The sequence below is a fragment of the Plodia interpunctella genome, chromosome 4 (genome assembly GCF_027563975.2).
Source record: "Plodia interpunctella isolate USDA-ARS_2022_Savannah chromosome 4, ilPloInte3.2, whole genome shotgun sequence".
In the NCBI taxonomy this organism is placed as follows: Eukaryota; Metazoa; Arthropoda; class Insecta; order Lepidoptera; family Pyralidae; genus Plodia; species Plodia interpunctella.
The window spans coordinates 55,253-67,126 of record NC_071297.1 but is presented as its reverse complement, the minus strand read 5'-3'; the positions used below and the strand labels follow the sequence as shown (position 1 = coordinate 67,126).

General features: G+C 63.4%; 2 protein-coding genes across 2 annotated transcripts; both read left to right on the top strand.

Annotated features, from left to right (window-relative positions):
• Positions 1-511: 511 nt before the first annotated feature.
• LOC128669520 (uncharacterized) lies at positions 512-2,524 on the top strand. The gene has a single exon (XM_053744420.1). The coding sequence runs from the start codon at positions 512-514 to the stop codon at positions 2,522-2,524; it is 2,013 nt and encodes a 670-aa protein (XP_053600395.1).
• LOC128669519 (uncharacterized) lies at positions 2,524-3,510 on the top strand (the record flags this gene model as incomplete). Its single annotated transcript, XM_064435926.1, has 2 exons — positions 2,524-2,949; positions 3,016-3,510. Coding segments are annotated over exons 1-2 (921 nt in total), but the record flags the coding sequence as incomplete, so codon positions are not given.
• Between the last annotated feature and the right edge of the window lie 8,364 nt (positions 3,511-11,874).

The window sequence follows — 11,874 nt, the reverse complement described above, 5'->3', positions numbered from 1 at the left end:
GCGCGCCTGCGGGCGCCCCCCTGAATCGGTGGGACAAGGGTCCCACCCGGCGGCAGGGGTCCTCCAGATGTCGGAGGGCCCCTGAGAGTGGAGAGTCCGGTCTCTGGTGATAGAGACCGGCCAGTCGCTGAGGCGCCTTGTGCTAGTTAGATCCGAGGCGCCTCTTTGTAAAGCGGCCGATGGCATCAGGTTGGGGAACCACCCCACAGTGCTTGCGTCCACGTCGCGTTCCCCGGGCAACGTCGCGTCCTAACCACCGTAACGGAGTGGTTAGGCCGACGGCTAAAGTGCACTGTGCAGAAGGAGCAATTTGCAACTGTGAAGAATGTCGTCTAATGACCTAACATTGAGGGACGCCCGCGGGCGTTTCCTGAAAAAAGGCCCTTCTCAGGGCCACCCAAAAGGCCCTTCTCAGGGCCACCCAAAAGGCCCTTCTCAGGGCCACCCAAAAGGCCCTTCTCAGGGCCACCCAAAAGGCCCTTCTCAGGGCCAAACAAAGGGAAGGGGGGAAATGGAATGTTCAGGGTCTGAACATTCCGCTGGGGAGGAAACGGACGGGAGTGGCCTCGCTGTGGGCCAAGAGAGGATGGGGAGCCTGATGGGAAGTGCGGGCTCCATCACCTCGTTGTCGGAGTCGGTGCTGGGCAACAAGCGCCTCTATTCTGAGGTGGCGACTGGTTCCGGCACCGACACTGAGGTCGGTGTGCCACGGGCACAATCAGTGGCGAAGAGGGGCAAGGCTCGGGGTGCCTCGCACCTGACGAGGGCCCGGGCTGAAGCGAGGAGGAGTCAAGAGGAGGATGCCGAGGCTTCCTTCTCGGCCTCTCTAGGGGCTCGGGCCTTCCGGAGGGGAGGACCCCTGAATGGTGGGGACGATGATGTGGTGGTGGCCCCCATTGATGCGCGGGACTTTGGGGCCATGGGTGCTGATGGACTCATGGCCACTGCGGTGGAGAGGCTGGGTATTATAACCAGCCTCGTCGGGAAGACTGCCGCCCTCAAGGGGGGCTTCAACTCCAAAATTATGCGGGCCTCCTCGGATATCAGGGATATCGTGGACACCCTGGTGGCGCGCAGCGAGTCGGACGAAGTTCGACGCCTTAAGGCCGATAATGGTCGCCTCCAAAGGGAGGTGGCCATTATGAAGGCTGAGGTCGCTGCGCTCCGCCGGGGGTTCGAGGAGGCCCGCCGTGAGGCTGCTCAGGCTGCGCGGACGGTACAGCGGCAGGCAGCTCCAGTGGAGGATGAGCTGGAGCAGAGGATGGCCAGATTAATTGATGGCCGTCTGGCAGCGCTAGGACTGGCTGGATGTCCTCGGAGTGCCACTCGTCCACCTCTGGCGGGTGACAACTCCGAGGTGGCGAGGGCTGCAAGGACGGCCATTGAGGAGGCCTCCGGTCTGGGTCCGGCGTCGCGGCTTGAGCAGCCGGTGGAGTTGGAGGTTCGGGCCCCTGCACGCCCGGCCTCTGAGAGGCGGGGTTGTAAGGGGGTAGGTGCTGGGGGAGTGACAGAGTGGGGGCCCTTCGGGCCGTCGACCTCAACAGCTGTGGTCGACGAATGCCCGGAGCTCCCCTGGGTCGAAGTCCGGGGGAGGAGGGGGAAGGGGAAGGGCGTGGGAAAGAAGTCCCAGCCCAAACCTGCGGAGCGACCGGCGGCGGCCCCAACAAAGGCCACTGCAACGGCGCCCAAGGCACCCCCCAGGGCGGCGCCAGCGAGGGCGGCCAAGCTGTCGGCCCCTAGCTCCTCGGCTGTAATTCTCAAGTTACAGCCAGAGGCAGCGCAAAAAGGGGCCACATACAGCTCCGCCCTCCTCAAGGCCGAGCAGGCGGTGAGCCTGGAGGGGCTAGGAATCGGCTCGCTTCGGATTCGCCCGAGTGCGACCGGAGCGAGGCTAATCGAGATCTCTGGCCCCTCCAACTCAGACAAGGCAGATGCGCTTGCATCGGCCTTGAAGGCGGCCCTTTCCGGCGTCGCGGACGTTTCCAGGCCCGTCAAAACCGCGGACTTCCGCGTGACGGGCCTGAATGATGCGGCAACGGCGCAGCGGATAAAGGCTGCGGTCGCGCAAGCCGGGAGCTGCATGGAGGACCAGGTCTGGGTGGGTGAAATCCGCTCAGACTGGCGGGGCTCTGGCTCTGCCCTGATGCGCTGCCCGGTCACGACGGCTAAAAAGCTGATCGAGGCGGGCAGCCTCACGGTAGGCTGGAGTCGAGTGCAGCTCCGGCACCTGGAGGCGCGCCCCATGCACTGCTACAAGTGCATGGGGAAGGGGCACACCGCATCGCTGTGCCCCTCGCAGACGGACCGCAGCCGGCTCTGCTATAGGTGCGGGGAGGCAGGGCATTTGTCCGCCTCCTGCACAGCGGAGCCCCGCTGCGCGGTATGCCGCGACGCCGGCAAGCCGGCGGGCCACGTGATGGGGGGTAGGGCCTGCAACCCACCCCCGATCCGAGGGAAAGGGCCGTCCCCTCCTCCGCGCGAGGGAAGGCAAGGGGAGGCGCCAGTCGGCCAAATGGAGGAGTGATGGGGGTCACCTTCCTCCAGGCCAACCTCAACCACTCCGCTAGGGCGCAGGATCTCCTCCTGCAATCCATGGCGGAGTGGGATTTGGATGTCGCGGTGGTCGCGGAGCCGTACGCGGTTCCCTCCCTGCCCCACTGGGCGGGGGATCTGGATGGCCTCGTGGCCATCGTGGCTAGGCCTGGTGCCGCCCCTCCCCTCGCGATTAAGAAGAGAGGGAACGGCTTTGTGGTGGCGGTTCGGGGAGAGTACGCCATAATTGGTGTTTACTTCTCCCCGAACCGGGATTTGCCGGCCCTGGAGCGGTTCTTGGATGCCCTGGGGCCGGAAATAAGGCGGTTAGCGCCCCTAAAGGTCTTCGTGGCCGGTGACTTCAACGCCAAATCAACGGCGTGGGGGAACCCGGCCACGGAGCCCAAGGGGCGAAAGGTGGAAGAGTGGGCGCTGGCCGCGGGGCTGTCTCTCCTAAACAGGGGGACAGCCCACACGTGCGTGCGACGGACGGGCGGATCGGTGGTGGACCTGACGTTCGCCACCCCCTCCGCCGCGCGCTCCGTGTCGGACTGGAGGGTGGAAGGGGGGGTGGAGACACTCTCGGACCACTTGTATATTCGGTTCGAGGTGTCGGCCGCCCCCCAATGTCAGGCGGCATCATCGTCCCGGGTGCGCAGCCGGTTCCCGCGCTGGGCCCTTACGCGGCTTGACCGGGAGCTGGCGGAAGAGGCGGCCATCGTCGGCCGCTGGAGCCTCCCGCCTCTAGACGGAATGGGGGTGGACGACGCGGCTGACCGTCTCGGCGACGCTTTCACAGCGGTGTGCCGGGCGGCCATGCCAAGCGTAGGTCGAGCCCCCCCTAGGCGGGCGGTCTATTGGTGGTCGGCGGAGATTGCCGCCCTTCGCGTCGCCTGCAACGCGGCCCGAAGGGCCTATAGCCGAAGCAGGCGGCGCAGTCCCCGGGACGAGGAGAGGGATGGTCAGCTGTATGCGGTGTATGTGGAAAACCGTAAGGAGCTGCAGCTGGCCATCGGTCGGGCCAAGGAGGAAGCCTTCGAGGAGCTGGTGGAGGGTATCGAAAGAGACCCATGGGGCCGGCCGTATAAGTGGGCGCGAGACAAATTGCGCCCACAGGCGACCCCGCTAACGGAGACCCTTCAGCCAGCTCTGCTGGGGGAGATTGTCGGGGATCTATTCCCCGGCAATCCGCGAGGGTTTTCTCCTCCGAGGATGGCCCGACAGCCGCCTGACGCGGAGGGAGAAGAGGTGGAGGCGGATCCGCCTCCCGTCACCGACGTCGAAATGGAGGTGGTCCTTGACCGCCTCCAGACAAGGAAGAGGGCACCGGGTCCAGACGGGGTGCACGGGAAAGTGCTTGCGCTGATTCTCGTGCACCTCGGGGAGGAGTTTCGGGGGCTGCTCAACCGCTGTCTGCGAGAGGGGCAGTTCCCGAAATTATGGAAGGAGGGCCGGCTCTGCCTTATTCCGAAGGGGAGCCGGCCCTTGGACTCGGCTTCGGCGGTGCGACCTCTGGTCCTGCTGAGCGAGGCTGGGAAGGCCCTAGAGAGCGTTGTGGCCTCTCGCCTCGTTCGGCATGTGGAGGAAGGCCCGGGACCGCGTCTCTCTGACGTGCAGTACGGATTCCGGGCCAAGAGGTCCACCATCGACGCCCTCAGGCGTCTGCGGTCGGTGACGGAGGAGGCGGACAGAGAAGGCGAGGTGACCCTGGCGACGTCGTTAGACATCGCCAACGCCTTCAACAGTATCCCGCACTGTGTAATACGGGAGGCGCTCCGGTACTTCGGAGTGCCCTCGTACCTGCGGGGGCTGTTGGGGGCGTACCTGGAGGAGCGGGTCGTCCTGTACGAGGACAGGGGAGGTCAAATGGTCCGGCGGGGCGTCGGGTGCGGTGTCCCGCAGGGGTCGATTCTCGGCCCTATCCTGTGGGACATCGCATACGATTGGGTCCTGCGGTGCCGGCTTCCCCCCGGGACGGGTGTCATCTGCTATGCGGATGACACTCTCTTCACGTCCCGGGGTGCGAATTTCGGTGAGGCGGCGCGGCTGGCCGAAACGGGCCTCGCCCTTTTGGTCGGCCGCATAGAGAGGCTGGGGCTTCGGGTCCGACTGGATAAGACCGAAATCCTCCTCTTCCGCGGGGCCCGGACGCGAGGACCTCCCCCAGGGGCGCGCCTCCAGGTGGGTCATGAGGAGTTGAGGGTGAGTGCCCAGATGAAATACCTGGGCCTCATCCTCGACGGGAGATGGTCCTTTGTCCCCCACTTCCGAGAGCTGGGGCAAAGGATCGTCAGGACGGCTGCGTCGCTGGGCCGACTCCTGCCCAATCTGGGTGGGCCCAGCGACGCTGTACGAAAGCTGTACTCCGGCGTGTGCCGGAGTATGGCGATGTACGGCGCCCCCGTTTGGGTGGACGCCCTTGCCGCGGAGAATAAGCGCCTTCTCCGGCAGGCGCAGAAGGTGATCGCGGTAAGGGCGATACGGGGGTACCGTACAGTGGCGTTCTCTGCGGCCACAGCCCTCGCGGGCGACCCGCCGTGGGAGTTGGTGGCGGAGGTGCTCGCCGAGGTTTACCACTTTGTGGCGAACAGGAGGGAAATCGGCGAGCACCCCTCGCCTGAGATGGTCCGGCGGGTCCGCTTGCGAGGGCAAGCGGAACTCATGCGGAGGTGGGAGGCAGACCTGGCGCGGGCAACGTACGGTGTACGCACAGTGGAGGCCCTGCGCCAGGTCCTGGAGAGATGGATGTTGAGGCGGCGCAAGCCTCTCACCTTCCGCATGACGCAGGTGCTCACCGGGCATGGCTGCTTCGGTGAGTACTTGCACCGCGTGGCCCAGCGGGAGACCGAGCCGGTCTGCCACGATTGTGGCGAGGCTCGGGACACTGCTCAACATGTTCTAGAGCAGTGTCCCAGGTGGAGTCGGCAGCGCCACGATCTGGTGGCAGTGCTCGGTGGAGTGGATCTGTCGCTCCCGAGTGTCGTCAATGCGATGCTCGGGAGTGACGGAGCCTGGGCGGCAGTGGCCTCCTTCTGTGAGACTGTTATGTCACAGAGGGAGGCCGAGGAAAGGAACCGCGAGGACCACCCCCTCGCGGAGCCGATCCGCAGAAGGCGGACGGGGGTGCGACGCAGGCACTACCTTGCGCGCCTGCAGGCGCCCCCCTAAATCGGTGGGACTAGTCCCACCCGACGGCAGGGGTCCACCAGGTGTCGGTGGGCCCCTGAGAATGGTGAGTCCGGTCTCTGGCGAAAGAGACCGGCCAGTCGCTGAGGCGTCTTGTGTTAGATAGATCCGAGGCGCCTCCCTGTAAAGCGGCCGATGGCACCCGCAGGGGTTTAGTGGGTAGTCTGGGCTGGATAGCGGCCCAGGAGTCCCACACTCAGTGCGTAAATGCATTCCCCTGCGAAAACAAAAAAAAAAAAAAAAAAGGTTAGGTTAGGTTAGGTTAGGTTAGGTTAGGTTAGGTTAGGTTAGGTTTCGACGCCCTCAGGCGTCTGCGGTCGGTGACGGAGGAGGCGGATCGAGAAGGCGATGTGACCCTGGCGACGTCTTTAGACGTCGCCAACGCCTTCAACAGCATCCCGCACAGTGTAATACGGGAGGCACTCCGGTACTTTGGGGTGCCCTCGTACCTGCGGCGGCTGTTGGGGGTGTACCTGGAGGATCGTGTTGTCCTGTACGAGGACGGGGGGGGTCGTATGGTTCGGCGGAGCGTCGGATGCGGTGTGCCACAGGGGTCGATTCTCGGCCCTATCCTGTGGGACATCGCATACGATTGGGTCCTGCGGTGCCGGCTTCCCCCCGGGACGGGTGTCATCTGCTATGCGGATGACACTCTCTTCACGTCCCGGGGTGCGAACTTCGGTGAGGCGGCGCGGCTGGCCGAAACGGGCCTCGCCCTTTTGGTCGGCCGCATAGAGAGGCTGGGGCTTCGGGTCCGACTGGATAAGACCGAAGTCCTCCTCTTCCGCGGGGCCCGGACGCGAGGACCTCCCCCAGGGGCGCGCCTCCAGGTGGGTCATGAGGAGTTGAGGGTGAGTGCCCAGATGAAATACCTGGGCCTCATCCTCGACGGGAGATGGTCCTTTGTCCCCCACTTCCGAGAGCTGGGGCAAAGGATCGTCAGGACGGCTGCGTCGCTGGGCCGACTCCTGCCCAATCTGGGTGGGCCCAGCGACGCTGTACGGAAGCTGTACTCCGGCGTGTGCCGGAGTATGGCGATGTACGGCGCCCCCGTTTGGGTGGACGCCCTTGCCGCGGAGAATAAGCGCCTTCTCCGGCAGGCGCAGAAGGTGATCGCGGTAAGGGCGATACGGGGGTACCGTACCGTGGCGTACGCTGCGGCCACAGCCCTCGCGGGCGACCCGCCGTGGGAGTTGGTGGCGGAGGTGCTCGCCGAGGCTTACCACTTTGTGGCGAACAGGAGGGAAATCGGCGAGCACCCCTCGCCTGAGATGGTCCGGCGGGTCCGCCTACGAGGGCAAGCGGAACTCGTGCGGAGGTGGGAGGCAGACCTGGCGCGGGCAACGTACGGTGTACGCACAGTGGAGGCCCTGCGCCAGGTCCTGGAGAGATGGATGTTGAGGCGGCGCAAGCCTCTCACCTTCCGCATGACGCAGGTGCTCACCGGGCATGGCTGCTTCGGTGAGTACTTGCACCGCGTGGCCCAGCGGGAGACCGAGCCGGTCTGCCACGATTGTGGCGAGGCTCGGGACACTGCTCAACATGTTCTAGAGCAGTGTCCCAGGTGGAGTCGGCAGCGCCACGATCTGGTGGCAGTGCTCGGTGGAGTGGATCTGTCGCTCCCGAGTGTCGTCAATGCGATGCTCGGGAGTGACGGAGCCTGGGCGGCAGTGGCCTCCTTCTGTGAGACTGTTATGTCACAGAGGGAGGCCGAGGAAAGGAACCGTGAGGACCACCCCCTCGCGGAGCCGATCCGCAGAAGGCGGACGGGGGTGCGACGCAGGCGCTACCTTGCGCGCCTGCAGGCGCCCCCCTAAATCGGTGGGACTAGTCCCACCCGACGGCAGGGGTCCACCAGGTGTCGGTGGGCCCCTGAGAATGGTGAGTCCGGTCTCTGGCGAAAGAGACCGGCCAGTCGCTGAGGCGTCTTGTGTTAGATAGATCCGAGGCGCCTCCCTGTAAAGCGGCCGATGGCACCCGCAGGGGTTTAGTGGGTAGTCTGGGCTGGATAGCGGCCCAGGAGTCCCACACTCAGTGCGTAAATGCATTCCCCTGCGAAAACAAAAAAAAAAAAAAAAGGTTAGGTTAGGTTAGGTTAGGTTTGAAATACCTGGGCCTCATCCTCGACGGGAGATGGTCCTTTGTCCCCCACTTCCGAGAGCTGGGGCAAAGGATCATCAGGACGGCTGCGTCGCTGGGCCGACTCCTGCCCAATCTGGGTGGGCCCAGCGACGCTGTACGGAAGCTGTACTCCGGCGTGTGCCGGAGTATGGCGATGTACGGCGCCCCCGTTTGGGTGGACGCCCTTGCCGCGGAGAATAAGCGCCTTCTCCGGCAGGCGCAGAAGGTGATCGCGGTAAGGGCGATACGGGGGTACCGTACAGTGGCGTTCTCTGCGGCCACAGCCCTCGCGGGCGACCCGCCGTGGGAGTTGGTGGCGGAGGTGCTCGCCGAGGTTTACCACTTTGTGGCGAACAGGAGGGAAATCGGTGAGCACCCCTCGCCTGAGATGGTCCGGCGGGTCCGCTTGCGAGGGCAAGCGGAACTCATGCGGAGGTGGGAGGCAGACCTGGCGCGGGCAACGTACGGTGTACGCACAGTGGAGGCCCTGCGCCAGGTCCTGGAGAGATGGATGTTGAGGCGGCGCAAGCCTCTCACCTTCCGCATGACGCAGGTGCTCACCGGGCATGGCTGCTTCGGTGAGTACTTGCACCGCGTGGCCCAGCGGGAGACCGAGCCGGTCTGCCACGATTGTGGCGAGGCTCGGGACACTGCTCAACATATTCTAGAGCAGTGTCCCAGGTGGAGTCGGCAGCGCCACGATCTGGTGGCAGTGCTCGGTGGAGTGGATCTGTCGCTCCCGAGTGTCGTCAATGCGATGCTTGGGAGTGATGGAGCCTGGGCGGCAGTGGCCTCCTTCTGTGAGACTGTTATGTCACAGAGGGAGGCCGAGGAAAGGAACCGCGAGGACCACCCCCTCGCGGAGCCGATCCGCAGAAGGCGGACGGGGGTGCGACGCAGGCGCTACCTTGCGCGCTTGCAAGCGCCTCCGTAATTGGTGGGACTAAAGTCCCACCCGTCGGCAGGGGTCCACCAGGTGTCGGTGGGCCCCTGAGAATGGTGAGTCCGGTCTCTGGCGAAAGAGACCGGCCAGTCGCTGAGGCGTCTTGTGCTAGATAGATCCGAGGCGCCTCCCTGTAAAGCGGCCGATGGCACCCGCAGGGGTTTAGTGGGTAGTCTGGGCTGGATAGCGGCCCAGGAGTCCCACACTCAGTGCGTAAATGCATTCCCCTGCGAAAACAAAAAAAAAAAAAAAAGGTTAGCAGGTGGTTAGGCGCCCTCCTAAATCGATGGGACTAGTCCCACCCGACGGCAGGGGTCCACCAGGTGTCGGTGGGCCCCTGAGAATGGTGAGTCCGGTCTCTGGCGAAAGAGACCGGCCAGTCGCTGAGGCGTCTTGTGTTAGATAGATCCGAGGCGCCTCCCTGTAAAGCGGCCGATGGCACCCGCAGGGGTTTAGTGGGTAGTCTGGGCTGGATAGCGGCCTAGGAGTCCCACACTCAGTGCGTAAATGCATTCCCCTGCGAAAACAAAAAAAAAAAAAAAAAGGTTAGGTTAGGTTGCGACCTCTAGTCTTGCTGAGCGAGGCTGGGAAGGCCCTGGAGAGTGTTGTGGCTTCTCGCCTCGTTCAGCATGTGGAGGACGGCCCGGGACCGCGTCTATCTGACATGCAGTATGGATTCCGGGCCAAGAGGTCCACCATCGATGCCCTCAGACGTCTACGGTCGGTGACGGAGGAGGCGGATCGAGAAGGCGATGTGACCCTGGCGACGTCTTTAGACGTCGCCAACGCCTTCAACAGCATCCCGCACAGTGTAATACGGGAGGCACTCCGGTACTTTGGGGTGCCCTCGTATCTGCGGCGGCTGTTGGGGGTGTACCTGGAGGATCGTGTTGTCCTGTACGAGGACGGGGGGGGTCGTATGGTTCGGCGGAGCGTCGGATGCGGTGTGCCACAGGGGTCGATTCTCGGCCCTATCCTGTGGGACATCGCCTACGACTGGGTCTTGCGGTGCCGGCTTCCCCCCGGGACGGGTGTCATCTGCTACGCGGATGACACTCTCTTCACGTCTCGGGGTGCGAATTTCGGCGAGGCGGCGCGGTTGGCTGAAATGGGCCTTGCCCTTTTGGTCGGCCGCATAGAGAGGCTAGGGCTTCGGGTCCGTCTGGATAAGACCGAAGTCCTCCTCTTCCGCGGGGCCCGGACGCGAGGACCTCCCCCAGGGGCGCGCCTCCAGGTGGGTCATGAGGAGTTGAGGGTGAGTACTCAGATGAAATATCTGGGTCTCATCCTTGACGGAAGATGGTCCTTCGGCCCCCACTTTCGCGAGCTGGGGCCGAGGATAGTCAGGGCGGCTGCGTCACTGGGCCGACTCCTTCCAAATCTGGGTGGACCCAGTGACGCCGTGAGGAGGCTGTACTCTGGCGTGTGTCGGAGTATGGCGATGTACGGGGCCCCCATTTGGGTGGACGCCCTTGACGCGACGAATAAACGCCTTCTGCGGCAGGCGCAGAAGGTGATCGCGCTAAGGGTGATACGGGGGTACCGTACAGTGGCGTTCTCTGCGGCCACAGCCCTTGCGGGCGACCCGCCATGGGAGTTAGTGGCGGAGGTGCTCGCCGAGGTGTACCACTTTGTGGCAAACAGGAGGGAGATCGGCGAGCACCCCACGGTGGAGGTCATCCGGCGGGTTCGATTGCGAGGGCAAGAGGAACTCATGCGGAGGTGGGAGGCGGACCTGGCGCGGGCAGAGTATGGTGTACGCACAGTAGGGGCCCTCCGTCAGGTCCTGGAGAGGTGGATGCTGAGAAGACGCAAGCCTCTCACCTTCCGCGTGACGCAGATACTCACCGGGCACGGCTGCTTCGGTGTGTATCTGCACCGCGTGGCCCAGAGGGAGTCTGAGCCTGTATGCCATGATTGTGGCGAGGCTGAGGACACTGCTCAACATGTCCTAGAGCAGTGTTCCAGATGGAGTCGGCAGCGCCACGATCTGGTGGCAGCGCTTGGTGGAGCGGACCTGTCGCTCCCGAGTGTCGTCAATGCGATGCTCGGGAGTGACGGAGCCTGGGCGGCAGTGGCCTCCTTCTGTGAGACTGTTATGTCACAGAGGGAGGCCGAGGAAAGGAACCGCGAGGACCACCCCCTCGCGGAGCCGATCCGCAGAAGGCGGACGGGGGTGCGACGCAGGCGCTACCTTGCGCGCTTGCAAGCGCCTCCGTAATCGGTGGGACTAAAGTCCCACCCGTCGGCAGGGGTCCACCAGGTGTCGGTGGGCCCCTGAGAATGGTGAGTCCGGTCTCTGGCGAAAGAGACCGGCCAGTCGCTGAGGCGTCTTGTGTTAGATAGATCCGAGGCGCCTCCCTGTAAAGCGGCCGATGGCACCCGCAGGGGTTTAGTGGGTAGTCTGGGCTGGATAGCGGCCCAGGAGTCCCACACTCAGTGCGTAAATGCATTCCCCTGCGAAAACAAAAAAAAAAAAAAAAGGTTAGGTTGGTGTAGTGGCTGTACTAAGGTGTAGTGGCTGTACTAAGGTGTAGTGGCTGTACTAAGGTGTAGTGGCTGTACTAAGGTGTAGTGGCTGTACTAAGGTGTAGTGGCTGTACTAAGGTGTAGTGGCTGTACTAAGGTGTAGTGGCTGTACTAAGGTGTAGTGGCTGTACTAAGGTGTAGTGGCTGTACTAAGGTGTAGTGGCTGTACTAAGGTGTAGTGGCTGTACTAAGGTGTAGTGGCTGTACTAAGGTGTAGTGGCTGTACTAAGGTGTAGTGGCTGTACTAAGGTGTAGTGGCTGTACTAAGGTGTAGTGGCTGTCTAAGGTGTAGTGGCTGTACTAAGGTGTAGTGGCTGTACTAAGGTGTAGTGGCTGTACTAAGGTGTAGTGGCTGTACTAAGGTGTAGTGGCTGTACTAAGGTGTAGTGGCTGTACTAAGGTGTAGTGGCTGTACTAAGGTGTAGTGGCTGTACTAAGGTGTAGTGGCTGTACTAAGGTGTAGTGGCTGTACTAAGGTGTAGTGGCTGTACTAAGGTGTAGTGGCTGTACTAAGGTGTAGTGGCTGTACTAAGGTGTAGTGGCTGTACTAAGGTGTAGTGGCT